This window comes from Cibotium barometz, chromosome 33 (assembly GCF_041138505.1).
Source record: "Cibotium barometz isolate CiBa-2024 chromosome 33, ASM4113850v1, whole genome shotgun sequence".
Lineage (NCBI taxonomy): Eukaryota > Viridiplantae > Streptophyta > Polypodiopsida > Cyatheales > Cibotiaceae > Cibotium > Cibotium barometz.
The window spans coordinates 30,863,437-30,879,667 of NC_141078.1; the positions used below are offsets into that span (position 1 = coordinate 30,863,437).

Here is a 16,231-nt window from a genome sequence, read left to right on the forward strand (position 1 = left end):
TTTCAAGATTGTCAGAATGAAGATCTGTTCATGACATCGCGAAGAGCTCGTTGAGAGGAGCAACTTTGTCTCTTACATCATCTTCAAATTCAAAGTGATTTGAGAGATTTTTAGGAGGATGACTTTTTGTATAAAAAGTTGATAAAGTTGCTTTTCAGTTGCTTTTTAAAAGCAAGTTACTTTTTAAAAGGGCTTTTTAAAAGCAAAACTTGCTTTAAAGCAAGGGGATCGCCAAAACCTATATAAGCAAGGCTTGGGGAGGGCTTTGGGCATAACATATCACGTGGATTCATTGAGTGAAGGCCAGAGAAGCTATCACTCTTGGATCTTGAAAGTGTGTGTGTGTGTGTGTGTGTGTGTGTGGGAGCGCTCTAGCTACTTGCCGTGGAGATTCGGGCTGAAGTTGAAACAGCAGATCAACTTCTGGAATAGAAAGAAATACCGCAAGGAGTGCTAGTGGTTTTGGGACCAATGGAGCGTCTTGTGTAGGAGTGCTCTAGCTCCCTTTTGCTCTATTTTCTCTCTCTCTTCAAGTTTTGTGATCTAAACTATCTTTAAGCGCTTGTGTGTGGTAAAGTTTTTGTCTACCGCCCGTCAATTTTATTGAAGGCCGGTTTCAAACCTGTTCTTTCTTTCAGCAACACTATTTTGCTGAGGTGAATATGGCATCATGCATTGATGCTTTATGCCTTTTTCTGCCATAAAAGCTTTGAAAGCAATGGACATGTATTCCCTCCCTCAATCCGTAAGGAGGGTCTGCACTTTGCAACCTGTTTGATTTTCAGCTTGGCCACAAAATGTTGAAAACATGCAAATACAACAGATTTAGCTTTCAAGGGATACACCTAGGTCCCAAGCACATATGGAGTAGTCATTTATACATGCTTTCCGATAGATGGGTATCCGCATACGACCACACACATCAGTGAACAAGCTGTAATTTCCGGATAGTCCTTATTGATCCATATTTTGGAATGCATTTATGTCCATCTTACCCAATATGCACACTTCACATACATGTTTTGGTGGCAATTCTACATGAGGCATGTCCTGCACCATTTGATGCCTTTGCAATAGCATCAAACTGCCATAATTCACATGCCCAAACCTAGCATGCCACAATTTTGCCTCTTGCATGGAAGGTGTAAGAGTGGTAACCACATGAGCATCATGCTCTCTCCTGTCAAACCTATCAAGCTGATATAACCCATAGTTCAATGTGCCGGATGTGACTAATGCATAGCCACCTTCACGGTCTTTGGCTAAGTACCTGTTGTCCTCAAAGTTCACTGCATATCCTCTTTTAGCAAAAGAGGAGACGGACAACAAGTTCTTAATCCCACGCACATACAATACATCTAGAAGACATAAGTCTACACCATCTGCTGTTATGAGGATCACCTCACCAACACCCTGAACTGGATAAGAAGAATTGTTTGCACATGTTACCCATTTGCCTTCAAGGGCAGCCATAAGCTTCTTAAACAAATTCCTCTATGAGGTAACGTGTGTAGAAGCACCACTGTCAAAGTACCATGTGTCGTGTCTTTCATTGACACTGAGAGACATATGCTCTAATGATGCATCATAACTGCAAGTAAGAAAAGTCCACTCATCTTACACAAGATTTATTGACACATCATCTTTCACTGCAGGTGATGAAGAAGAATCTACAGCCATGCCACTTTCTTTTTTCTTCTCCTTTGCAAGCCGCTTTCTACACTCATTTAAATAGTGACTCCACTTTTTGCAGTAGCGACACTTGCCCTTTTTCTTGGGCTTGCCTCCATCATTTTTAGCCGTTTGTGAAGGCTGTCCTAAATCAACCTTTAGCTGAAAATTGCTTTTGGCTTTTCCTTTGCCCGTGCCTTGGGCAACAAAAGCCCCATCACTGCCACACATGACGGAAGATTCGGTCTTCCGATTCTGCTCCTCCTGTAGCAACAAACCAACCAGCTCTTCAAACCGGGTTTCCCCGCATAGATAGAGTGAGCAATGTGTGGAAGTTCAAGTAAGTTGTTGGCAGTGATATTTAAGTACGCATCTTTTAATTCCTTACCTAGGGAGAGAGTATGAATTAAAAGATGCTTCAATAGGTGCACCACAAAAAATTCAAGCAACCCAACAACCTTCTATATATATTAATTTTACATATAATGAAAAATTCCGGTTATTTCCCGAACTTAATAAAAACCAAAATGTGATCTTGACTCCACGAGAGTCTACTCACAAAACTCCATCACGCATAGCATAGACTGCATGCTGGAAGTGTAAGAGCAAACTCAACCATGATGAAGACTAACACAAAATAGAACACACACACACACACGTGCGTGCGCACTCATGGTAGCTAGTTGGGCAATTGCACCACTTTGGAAAGAAAGAATTAATATAAACTCGAGACAAACATACAGACGGAAAGCAGGTAATTTTGATACTTAATTGTATCATATGTGCTCTTGGACTTTACATGACTTTTCTTCCCCAAAAAATGAAGAACAACCTTTTTTAAATTGTAAAGAAAGAGATTACCTAGATGAAACAGGTGGCCACATTTGAGCCTGGCGACTGATCTATCACCAATGCTTTCAACAGCCTCCAAGCAAATTGAACACGATACACCGCCAGGAGAAGGAAAATGCTGCTTCTCTTTTGAAGTAGCCATCTCGCTCTGCTTCTCTTTTGAAGTAGCCATCTCTCTCTCTCTCTCTCTCTCTCTCTCTCTCTCACACACACACAGCGAAGACTCGAAGACCCAGGATTTGTGAAAACCTGTCTGTGATAAAGTTTTCCTGTCCCGTCCTGTATTCTGGGGTAATGCGTCCGTGCAAGAACTACAGAAAGTTCTGTAGGGTTTCCCTAGGGTAAGCCTCAGAAGTTCTCTTAGTCAGGCTTTGTCGCAGAAACTCTCTGTGTCAGAGTTAATCCATCCTGTCAGAAACTAGGATTTGCCCAGTCAATAAAACTCAAGAAGCACAGGTTTTTGAAACTCTGCTAGGGCTCGCAGAATTACAATGAAACGAAGTTTAGCAATCCTTGCAGAAGCTCGCTGCCATCGCTAGGGTTTCTGATCGTTTCCCAGATGTTAATGGCGTTATAGCCGTCATATACATATACATAATAAGAAGATTTCAAGAGATGCTACCGTGGCCCTCACGACCGACAAAATATGGAAATTTTACATAATTTTGATCCGACAAAATATGGAAATTTTACATAATTTTGATCCGACAAAACATGGAAAATTTACAAAAACCTTGAAATATAAAATTTTGGCATAATTGAAAGATTTTGTGTTCGTGATGTTAGACAGGAACGTGTGTTAGACTTCAAAAGAAGTCACTAGTTTGGCCATCTAGATGCTCCGTAGGAAGCAGTGTAGGGTTCACAAGAAGGATGAGCAAAAGAGCTACAAAACATTCAATTGTAGTGCAAGAACTTGACCAATGAGCACCCACCACATCTTGCAATTTTTGACATTAATGGTGCTTCAAAAATATTGTGCTAGCTTTACTTGTAGATTAATTTGAAACTACTAGCCCTAGCCTCTAAACCGGGGATAGTAACGCGCTACAACTCTAGTGAGGTTTCGCGGGTGCTCTCCTTTTAGCTCCATTATTTCCTAATTGCACATGTCTTTATACACTCTTGGAGAGCATGTCATTGAAGCATGCCATTGCTATAGAGTGGATAATGACAATCACATACACAAGTGGTTAGAGCTTAATCTATGATATTGATGCCATAGTTGTTTCAAACCCTTTATGGGAAGGAGGGAGCACCCAATGTATCATCCTGGGATAAAGCACATTGAGGTGCATTACCATTTCGTGAAGGAGAAGGTTCTAGCAACAAGTGATGGGGATTTGGTGTATGTTAGCACAGAGGATCATGCAGCTGATACCTTCACAAAGGCATTGGGTATAAAGAGGCTTCGTAGGTTCAGGAGCTTACTTGGAATGAAAAGTATGGAGTTGGCTCAAGAAGGAGTGTTGATATATCGAGCTCAACTAGTGTGGAATATGGGTGACATGCCAGGATGACAACTCCACACTTATACCACTAGCATAGGTTGGTGAGATTATGGGTGATATATCGCTAGTGGTTTACAAGCTATGTGATAGCCACTTTGGTTCATTAGAGTTATACCATAGTAAAGCGCTTTATGATCTCAACAATAAAACTAGCAAACTGACATTGGCCTCTCCAGCTTTCCACCTAGACAAGTCCCTCACTATAGACCCTATCCCTCACAAAACACACAAATATATACACCTGCTGCAACTAACCTCATCAAGGCCAACCCTCTAGATACATCTCAAGATGAAGGGACAATGGTGGGTGCAAGCTTGGCCCATCGTATGACCCATTTCGTGGAGAGTCCTCGACCTTGCAAGTACCTCCCTTGAGCTTTCCATGCCTACATCCTCCTTGGCTTTGACTCTAATACCTACATCCTCATGGCTTTGACTCCAATTCCACACCATAACCTCGCCCTGGCTAATGTATTTATCAACAAGCATCCCATCTCTAGGCATCACGCTATAAGATCTGGGAATAATACCCTATCATGCCAAGATATCCCGGACCTCCATCTACCCATGCTCATTTTTCCATAGAGCCATGGCACTCGTTCCACAAAACACAGGGTATGGTCTGCTTCTACCAACTCCCGCATGTTGAAGGATCCACACCACTTTTGTATAACCAATGGAGGCTCGACATGAAGAACCTCTACATCACCTATCACTTTCCATGTTGCCTTTGACAAGCTGCCTGCCATTAGGGCTACCCAAAGCTTCACATCTAGATGTGGATTGGTCCTAAACTAACCACTTAACCTTGTCATCACTGAAAGAAAGGTGCATCTAGATTAACCTAGATTAGCCTAGGATTATCTTAATTAGGTTGGATTAAGGAAAGCTAGAGAGATTAACACTAAGCAATATGGAAAGTGTAATGAGTATCACAATTTGTCAAAGGTCAAAATGTTCAAAGGTACCATACTCCTAGAGCACATTATTGGAAGCTCACGGTTAGCCCTCTATTAAAAATCAACTTGAAAGAAATACTCAAGCTTAAAAGAGAAGTAAGCTATGCACGCGACACAAGAATGGGTTAAATCTCCCCCACCATGAGAGTGGCTCACGTCCCCTTCATGGTGTATTTAAATATATTTCCTTGTACAAAAAGCAAGAGCCAAAAATATATGTAGCCAAAAATATGGATCTCCACATTGGGCTTGCATAAGCCTAAATACGAAAATGTGAACACTCTAAGGTTCACTCATAAAATAGAACTAATGTACATCAAAATGTTGTAGATAAAATATCACTGCCAATGTAGAATAAATAATAAATAATCGCCACGCGCCATGCGTCAATAGATTTCCGTCGAAGCAAGCCCAATGGATCCATGCACATCCCACATAGTAACCCTGCCCCACTGATCTGCACTGACATTCACAATATAAGCTCAAAATATGTGACAAGTTAGAGGTGATCAGTATCGCTTGCACATAAAATAAATATCCATCAAATAAATCCATAAATTACAAATAATGTGAATAATTCCAATATTCCTCCCTGGTGAAAAGCAACTATCCTCAGTTTAGTAACTATCCTCAGTTGCTAAACATGCAAAACCTCAAAGTCGGTACCTTTGCATATTTAAACAACTACGTGCAATACCTCAATTTGGTGACCTTTGCACGAAAGGAAATAGAAATTCAAAATATCCATCACAGAAATCCATAATATCAAAACCTCGTACAATACCTCAATTCGGCGACCTTTGCAGCATGGAAAAAATAACCATGTGTGATACCTCAAATCGGTGACCTTTACACATACCATTGCCAAATACCAAAAGAAACTGAGAATTGTGTGATACCTCAAATCGGTGACCTTTACACACATCAATATCAAATACCAAAGTAAACTGCCATCGTGTGATACCTCAAATTGGTGACCTTTACACGATTACACTGGTCTCAGTACCAAGAGTAAAATTCACTGCAACTATCTGTGAAAGGAGTTGATCAGGGGGCAGAGTGTGTAGCAAGGGCCTGGTCTGGAATCCACTGAGATTCTTCTACAGAATGATTTTTGTACTTAACCAAATATCTGACATAAACATTTCCATTGCGAGTTGTAGTTTGCTCACGATTAAGAATTGCTTTTAGAACTAAAAATTTTGTATCAGCCTCTAGGAGAGGTGGGTCATCATAAATGGGGGTAGAAGGTGGTGTACCTTTAAAGAGTCTGATTAGACTAATGTGAAAGGAATTATGAATATTCCAATGGTCAAGAAGAGACAAACGATAAGCATTGTCATTGATCTTAGCTGTTATTTGAAAAGGCCCATAAAATTGTGGAGATAATTTAATGATGTTTCTCAACAGACTTTAGTCTTCGCTTTTCTATGCGAAGCCAAATTATATCATTTTATTCAAAAGTCTTTGGTCTTCTATACGTATTAGCGTGTTTAGTGTAAGCTTGTTGAGTCTTAAGAATAGACTCATGAGCTTTAGCCAAAATTCGGTTATGAGTCACGGCAAAATCATCGGCCCCGCCGCCGCCGCTGGAACTTCATGAGAAAGTCTAGTAATTGGAGTTGGAAGTTTCTTACCAACCATAGACAATCGCAAAAGGAGATTTGCTAGTGGTTGTATGAGGTGTGTTATTATATGCAAATTGCAAAAGATGCAAATACTAATCCCAATTTGCAGGAGATGAGATAGTGTAAGACCTCAAAAGATCTAGAATAGTGCTGTTTGTGGCCTCAGTTTGTCCATTGCTTTTTGGATGATATGTAGAACTAAAATCAATCTTTGTGCCTAAGTTTGAAAACAATGCCATCCAAAAATGATTACAAAATCGAGAATCACGATCTGAAATAATGACTTTAGGTAATCCATGATTTGTGAAGACAGTTTTGATAAACAATTGTGCAGCATGTGAAGCATTCAATGTTTTACGACATGCAATGAAATACTCTTGCTTACTAAACCTGTCCACAATTATCCATATCATATCATTTCGAGAAGATGTGGTAGGTAAACTAGTTATAAAGTCCATAGAAATTTCTTTCCATGGTGCCGCCGGAAATAGGTAAAGGCATGAGTAGCCCATACTGTTTCCTTTAGTGTCTTTTAACTCATTGTTGACATATCACACATTCCGATACAAAAGAAGCAACATCATGTTTTAAGTGTGGCCACCAATAAAAATATTCTTCTATGGTGCGAAGAGTAGTGAGAATGCCACGATGACCAACATATGGGGGACGATGCATCTCTTCAAGAATAAAAGATCTATAATGAAGTGTAATGCATAAACACTTTTGAAAGAAAATGAAACCATAATTATATGTATAATAATGAAGAGACAACTAATTATTAGTTTCTAACTTATGCCAAACATCAGAAAAATGAGGATCTATAACATATGAATCACGCATACCATGCAAAGAATGAATGTCAAGCACTGAAATGTTAGAAATAGAAGGTTGTCGACTAAGTGCATCAGCCACTACATTCTCTTTACCATGTTGATATTGGATAAGAGGATGAAAACTCTGAATAAAAGATACCCATTTAATATGATGGTCTGAGATAAGAGGTTGATTAAGAAGATATCTAATACTTTGTCTGTCGGTCTTAATCATAAACTCAGAACCCATAAGATAATGTTTCCACATGCGTAAGGCATGGATAACTGCTAATAATTCCTTGTCGTATGTACTATATGAAAGTTCAGAAGGTGTCAATTTCCTATTCTCATAAGCCAAAGGATGTCCATCCTACATGAGGACTGCATCGATTCCTAAGCCACTAGCATCAATGATTGACTACTAGGAATAACGTTCGAATAAAGTCTAGAAGTTGGAGGATAGGGGCATGACTCAACAAATATTTGAGTCTATTAAATGATTTTTGTTGGCTTTCACCCCATTGAAAAGCTAGACCTTTCGTAAGCAACATTGTCGAAGGAAGTGCTATCAATGAGAAATTACGAACAAACTTTCTATAAAAACCAGCCAAACCAAGAAAAGATCTAACTTCTTTAACACATGTTGGAGTAGGCCAAGTCTTAATGACTTTTACCTTTTTTGGATCAACTTTGATACCTTCGACTTAAACAATGTGGCCTAAGTATTCAATTTCATCTTGGAAAAAGAGACTTTTATTCAGATTAGCATAAGGTTGATTTTCTTTAAGAAGATTAAACACTAATGCAAGATGCTCTTCATGTTCAGCATGATTCTTACTAAAGACAAGAAAATCATCAAAGAAAATAATGACGCAATTATGATGGTCAAGAAATATACGATTCATCATGCGTGCAAAAGTAGCAGGTGCATTGGTTAGAACGAAAGGCAAAACCAAAAATTCATAATGTGATCAGTTTGAGTTCTATAAATATCAGAACTAGTCATTCTAACTTGATGATATCTAGATTTCAAATCAATTTTACTAAAGACAGATGCAACTTTAAGCTTGTCTAGAAAATCATCAACTTCATTGTGACCTTATTAAGAGCTCTATAATCAATACACATGTGGTAAGTCTTATTTTTCTTTTCAAGAAGAAGAACAAGTGCACCAAAAGGAGAACTACTAGGTCGAATAAGTTTCTTATCTAATAATGATCAAATTTGGTGTTCTATTTCTTTTTGTTGAAGAGGATTTGTACGATAAGGAGCTCTATGAGGTGGTTGGCTACCCAGAATAATCTCTATAGCATGGTCTTCAAGACATGAAAGAGGTAAGGTAGGAGGTTAATCATCTACAAAATAATCTTAAAACTTAGCCCCATGAATGTTTGTTGAGAGGAAGTGAGATTATTTTCATATGCTTGCACTTCATTAACTAAAATCATGCATGTATGTGATTGTTTCCGAAGTGCACATTTAGCTTGGGTATGGGATAGTAATGGATACATCTCAAGAGAACAATCACCAATGAATTGCATGAGAGTACCATTATGTGTGAAATCCATAGTATGCATGGAATAATCAATATGTATAACAAGAAGGATGAATCTCCAAATGCAACCTACCAACTGCCTTTTCATACCATCGTGCAAAATAGTGATATCATTGCCATTAATAGATCCTTTCATACTTACGAAGCAAAGAGTGAGGAGTGATTGAAGTACCTGGTGCCAATTCGCTTTGCGTACCCACTTCTTCATTGTTAAGTTGTTCTTCCGTCTAATCCGAAGCCGTATAAGTTGTTCTTCCGTCTAATCCGAAGCCGTATCACCATCACCATCGTAGTATGTGTCGTCTTCGATATTGTGAAGTTGTGCCACTTGAGTAGAACAAAAGGTACACTTGTCGGCTCAATGTCCCACTCGATGACACTTGAAGCATGTAGGCACATTATTGCCCTAACAAGGTTGGGCAGGGTGAGGAGTGGAGGGCGAGGAGTGGGTGCATTACTATTGTGACTAGAATTGGGTTTAGGGTGTACATTGCTTGGGTTGGTAGTATTAAAATTGTTCTTTACATTTGAATTGGAAAAAGTGCATGCATTATTACTACCATTACCATTATTACCATTCCATGGACGTCGTCGTTGTGATGAAGGAGATTGATAAATTGGAGGGCGTCGAAAAGAAGATCTAAAACTTTGATTCCCCACAAAAGAAGATTCTCAATTGGGTGGAGAAGTATCCTGACCCTGCAAGGTAATTGACGAGGCAAACCTTTCTTGCACTCGGAATCATGAGCAAGAGAGATTGCATCATCAAGAGAAGTTGGCTTGAACATGTTCACATCCGCTTGAATAGTTGTCTCAAGACCATCTTCATACTTTTGTTGGAGTGACTCTTCAGGAACATCCTCGAGCATACAAAGCATAAGAAGTGATTGCCAAAATCTCTCCGTGTATTGAGAAACTATATCCTGATCTGTCATGCGGAGAAGATTCCATGCGTGGAATTGTGGAGGAAGAAAAGCAGACTTGAATTTGTCTTGGAATTGATCCCAAGTGAGAGGCTTGGTAGGACCCATGCGAAGTGTGTTCCACCACAAAGAAGCTCGATCACTCAAATGATTAGTAGCACACTTTATTTTATCTTCCTCGAAAAACCATTCACTAGTAAAATAATCATCAAATCGAGTCAACCAAGAAAGAACTAGATGACCATCCTTTTTATCATCAAATTTGGAGAACGTGGATGTGTGAATGCTGATCTTGGAGTCCTTGTGATTCCATTGCGAGTCGAAAACAGATTTGAGAATATTGCTCAAGCGATCATCTTCAGGAGGCATGACATCAGGAGATTCCTCACATGACCACATTGGCGTTTGCGTTGTTCTTCAAGTTGCATCTCGTGTAGAAGAATGCGCTCCTCCATATAGTAGGAACGGGAAGAGGTGACACATTTGATATGGTTGGTGGTTGAGGCCATCATCAAAATCTATGACTGTAGATGCTTGGTAGAAATCAGGGATGGAGCGGGAAGAGGTGACACATTTGATATGGTTTGTGGTTGAGGCCATCATCAAAATCTATGGCTGTAGATGCTTGGTAGAAATCAAGGATGGAGCGGAAACAAAGATTGGAAAAAATATACCCCCTTTCAAAAGATATATATATATATATATATATATATATATATATATATATATATATGTTTTTTAAAATTACTTCTTCTTTTTCTTTTTCTTTTTCTTCTTCTTCTTCTTCTTCTTCTTCTGTTTTTCTACTTCTTCTCTCTCCTTCTTCTTCTTTTTCCCTCTTCTCTTCTCTCTCTACTTCTTCTTTTTCCCTCTTCTCTTCTTCTCTCTCCTTCTTCTTCTCTTCTCTCTTAGTTTTTTTATTCTTCTCATCATCACTGGCTCACCACAAAGCGCTAAGCAACCCTTAAATAATCCCACATAGCGTCGAGTGGAGAGAAGGAGTCAGGTATAAAGGCAAGAATAATCACCTCTTTGTCTTTTTCTCTTATGAGACACCCACATTGGTGTGTGGGGAGGTGGAGTTCGTCAGTGCGCGTTTGCTCGTCCGTCCACCGGAGTCTGAATCGCATTGCCACTCATCGCTGTTGCCGTTGCTTCTTGTCGGTGTTATTGCCAGTGATTGGGCTTGCTGGTGCCAGCGCTTCTTGTCGGTGTTGTTATTGGTGGTCGCTCGCTGTCGACCCTTGCGGCGGCGGCCGGTTGGCTGTATTAGCTACCTCTTATGCTCGCTTGTATCTGGTGTGGTCGGTAGCCCGTGTGATCGCTAGTGATGACTGGTGCTCTGTCCACTGTGTGGCAGCGCATACTGTAGACAAAGAGTTAGGCAGTTGTTATATGTACATTATGTGTGCTATGTTATATACACATTATGTGTGCATATACTAGGAGGCTAACCCACATTAGGCTTGTGAGCATGGGAGCATGGGAACAAGCTCTAGTGGAGCATGGGTTAGGACTAACCTTAAGGGTTAAGGTTAGGGTCAGGCATCCAGGGGTCACACATGAGAAATGGAAAGTCAAGAGTCACTTGAGGGCCCTCCTATATAATAGGGGCATGGGGCACACTCAAGGGAGCTTGGGGAGCTTGGAGGCTTGTAGGCTTATGCTATGGTCTCTTGTGTAGAGGTCCATATCTATTCATCTACCATTTCACACTTTAGCTACATGCTATTAGATTGGAGTTATACCTCTTAATGGTATGGGACATCAAGGTAGAGGTATGATGTATTTCATTTATTATTCATGTGTGCATCCCTTGGGCTCGGGGGTGGTTGGGTGGTTGAGTTTATGCCTGATTTATGCATGTTTATGCATAACAATTATCTAGAGAGATCTTAGGGTTTTAACAGTGGTATTAGAGTAATCTCTATTTAATTGTTGTTGATTTCTTTTAGTAAATTTTAATATTTACTAATAAAATGTTATTTTTTGTTGATTTGTATTGATTAATTGCACGTGGATCATCTATTTGGTGATTGGAACGTGTGTTACTACAATTCAATGGACGAATCGACGTTGCGGGGGAATACCGTGAGTTAATGCTATTTTTTCTTATTTTTTTATGGTTAAAATCAAGCATTAATGGATTTTTTTTTCAAAAATACCATAAAGTTTATGGTGGATATTTTTATTAGAATGGATTCCTTGAATTTCTAGATTTTTTAAGAAATTTTTCCTAATTTTTTAGGAATTTTTTGAGCTTTTTTTGATTTAAAATGTATTTTTATACATTTTTTACGGGTTTTTTCGCGGGAATGCGATCAAATTTCTATCAATTTTCTATTGAAATTCAGTGGGGACAGCGTGTTGATGCATGAAATGCTCTCCCGTGTGCGTGGGACTCTCTCCGCCTCTCAAATCTGATTTTTCCTTCTTTTTTCGGTGAGAATCTCTTAAAGATGATTTTTTTAAACAATAATCATAATTAATGTTAATTATGATTAAAAAGTTTAATTAAAAACTTAATCATGGATTAAGTTAATCTCTTTGATTAAGAGAGAGAGAGAGAGAAGAGATTGGAGGTGAAGGATTGAAATGGAGAGGAAAGGGAGGAGAGAAATGAGAAGAGAGAGTCCCTCTCTCTCTCACAGTCTTATGTGCAGGCGACGGGAGGGGGGGCTGCGCATAGCCGGCGGAAAAAAACACCCCCCCTAAAAAATCAAAATCCTATATAAGCTAATAAAGCTTATTTTTTTTATTTTTTTAAAAATAAGTTTTTTAATTAAAAAAAAGCTTTTTGATAATATTTTAGAAAAAAGCTTAGAAAAAGCCTGAAAAATTCAAAAAATTTGGAATTTGAGATTAAAAAATCTCTGAAAATTTTTTGGAAATTTTTTATTGTAAATTTTTGGCTTTTCATCTTCCAGAAAACCTTTGGCTTTCCATTTTCCCGAAACCTTTTGGCTTTCCGAATTCCGGAAAAACTTTTGACCTTTCGTATTCCGGAAACTTTTGACCTTTCACATTCCGATTTTTTTTGTCTTTTCATTTTCCCAAAACTTTTGGCTTTCCGTATTCTGGGAAAACCGTTGGAATTTCGAATTTTTTTGACCGTTCATATTCTAAATGCGTTCTGGGTAATTTAAAAATTTTAAAAAATTCCTAAAAATTAGTAAAAAATTAGACAAAGGTTATTTTTAATTTCGAAAAAATGTGGGGTTGGTGTTTGGCATGTGGTGTGCCCATTCGGGTGCCTGTGACCATTCAAATTCCTTTAAAAATATATTTTTTGATCCAAAAAATTAGAAAAATCCATTAAAATTGTAAATTTTCATTGGATTTGAGAATTGTCGACCGAAATTGGAAATTTCGTGAACGATGGGATTCTCAGGAAAAATTAGGAATATTCTGAAATTAATTTTTAAAAATCCTAAAAATTGGTATTTTTTAAAATATCAATGGTATTTTGGCAAATTAAATTGCTAAAAATTTTCTGGAAAAATATAGGTTTGGAATGCCATAAGATAGGTTTGGTGGAATTCAAAATTATTATATTTTGAGGCCCTATAAAATTAGAAAAAATTAAGAAAAAATCATGATAATTATTTTTCTCGAGAATTTAATATTTTTGAATGTTGAAGTATGTTTTCTCGTGTGCTGACATTAGATAGATGCGGGTTATTTGCATATTATTAATACGATTATACCTCGTATTAATAGATATTTATGTTTGGATTAATTCTAAACGATGTATTCATGATTTTTTACCATTGTTTAGCCATTCTTTTTGGACATGTTCCTTAATTTCTTTTGATGGCTATAATTTTCGTTCAAAGTGTGTTTCACCTTTGACACTTTTTCATGATAATTTATTTTGCACTTATTTAAGTGTGGATTGTGCTTAATTTCTTATGCCTAAGACAAATTCTATCATGGGTTAATTGATCGGTTTGTTTGGTGGATGTTTGGATGTTTTCCAAGTTTTATATAGACTCATCAGGTTCTACCTAGATCACTTGTGTCTAAGGGTTTTTTATTGAGTGTTACACACATGTGTTTCACTTTCTTACTTTGGAGTTTTATTTGAACAACACAATGTTCATATACTCCGGATTGATGAGTTGGCCACCAATTTTAATGCTTCTTTTGGCATGATTTATGTCCATTAGATGGTATGCATTAATTTTTATGATCAACTATGGTTTTCATGGATTCGAGAAGCTTCTATGCTTTTATCCATGGTTTATAAGGATCTTTTGATCTTTTGAATAATTACATGTGCTTTGAAGGTAGCATTTGCCTTTGTTTTTTGCACATAATTTTGGAGAATATTTCTTATACTCTTGTATACATTCCAACTCGGATATCTAGTTGCTTATGTATCTAGGTGAGTTATTTTTCTACCCTAACTTTATTGTGTTTTGGGTAGTTATCATTAGAAAGGCGCCAATAATTCAAAATTCTTTTCTAATGATGTACTCGATAAGGGTTATTGCTTGATGTAGTCTCAGGTATATAGAGACAGGTTTTAGTATGTGAAAGTCTGGATAAGGCCATCTTATTCCTTTTATACAGGATTTTATTCATATTTTCCTAGACGGCATACTAGGGAGTTTCAAATTATTAAGGTATGTATGGGTGGTATCATGGTGGTATGGGACGCTAGTGATCCCTCACATATATTATCTTATGGGATAATTTGGGCTCAAGATTGTTGCTTTGCTTACATCACTTAGCATGTTGTCCTCAACATTCAAAGACAATCTTATTTTCTAAATTCACTAGAAGTTATAGTGTGGGCATTCTCTAGATAAATTTCTTTTATATATAGCCTGCATGTTTTGATGAGGGTAATCTCGTCGGCATTTTCACTTGTTAAAATCTCTTTCTTTAGAGTTCAAACAAGTTTATCTTGTTGTGTTCGGATAAGGAAATTTGGATTCTTCCTTTGTTGGCATTTCTTTCTCTAGTTTTGTACTTTAGGTGATTTATATAGTCAACCTGATTGTTTAACGGATGGACATATGTAACTCATCAAGACGTTGATGACTCTCTATGTTGATATGGGTAACTTGAAACGTCGATTATTCCGTATGTAGATGTGGGTATGTCGGGGCGCCGATGAATCCCTGGTTTTTGCTGTTATAATGCCATGCTTTCCTACTTTATTCCGAAAGGTTTACAACAAGGAAGTTACTTTGAATGTGAATTTCTCTGATCATCCGCAGTCTGATGGGCAAACAGAGTGCATGAATCAGATTATAGTGTATATGCTTCGTGCATATGTCTCTAGAAAATTATCATATTAGGAAATATTTCGATGATGGAATTTGCCTATAACAGTTTTAAATATACGGCTATTGGTTTTAGTCCGTATATACTTATGTATGGGTATTAACCCAGGGCACCTATTGATGTCGGTCTTAAGGACATCGAGCTTGATGCATTGAGGGATTTCTTGCGAGATATGCAGGAAATGCTGATCGAAGCTTGGGATTCTATCAGGAGTGCTCATGATAGGGCATGGTTTTATGCTGATAGGGGACGCTCATCTCGGTCTTTTGAACTAGGAACGTTGGTTTATTTTAATGTTCCTAAAGATTTTCAGACTTTGTCAATGGGAAAATGCTCGGATTTATCTCCTAGATATTGTGGTCCATTTCGAGTTATGCATCGGATTGGCACGATTGCGTAAGAACTAAAACTACCTCCAATTGTTAGAGTTCATCCAGTCTTTCATATCAATCGATTGAAAGGGAAACTGGGAGGTGAGGATAACAGAGTTACTCCTCAAGAACTTGTTGAAGTCGAAGATTTATCCTATGTTCCACATGAACCTGATATGGTACATGAATTCAGGGAAAGGAAACTTTGTAGAGTTGACTTATCCTTGAGGTTAAAATTAGGTGGAAAGATAGGGAAATTGAAGATTCGACTTGGGAGTCGGTTGAGATTGTTCAGTGTAGTTCTCCTTCTTTTCATTGCAAGAGTGCAATGTTTTGAGAGAGGGGAAGTATGTTATATTTACATTATGTGTGCTATGTTATATACACATTATGTGTGCATATACTAGGAGGCTAACCCACATTAGGCTTGTGAGCATGGGAGCATGGGAACAAGCTCTAGTGGAGCATGGGTTAGGACTAACCTTAAGGGTTAAGGTTAGGGTTAGGCATCCAAGGGTCACACATAAGAAATGGAAAGTCAAGAGTCACTTGAGGGCCCTTTTATATAATAGGGGCATGGGGCACACTCAAGGGAGCTTGGGGAGCTTGGAGGCTTGTAGGCTTATGCTATGGTCTCTTGTGTAGAGGTCCATA

The 16,231-nt window shown here is 38.2% G+C and overlaps 1 protein-coding gene across 5 annotated transcripts in view; it reads right to left on the reverse strand.

Annotated features, from left to right (window-relative positions):
• The window catches only part of LOC147619477 (uncharacterized), a 69,442-nt gene extending 66,275 nt beyond the window's left edge, over positions 1–3,167 (reverse strand). For 4 of the 5 annotated variants that reach the window (XM_086773154.1, XM_086773152.1, XM_086773153.1 and 1 more), the window contains exon 1: positions 2,533–3,167. In XM_086773154.1, the coding sequence (XP_086629280.1) occupies positions 2,533–2,695 (163 nt within the window). In that variant the 5' untranslated portion in view covers positions 2,696–3,167. The remainder of the gene's footprint in view (positions 1–2,532) is intronic. The other variant, XM_086773155.1, reaches the window with a different exon arrangement.
• Positions 3,168–16,231: the final 13,064 nt, after the last annotated feature.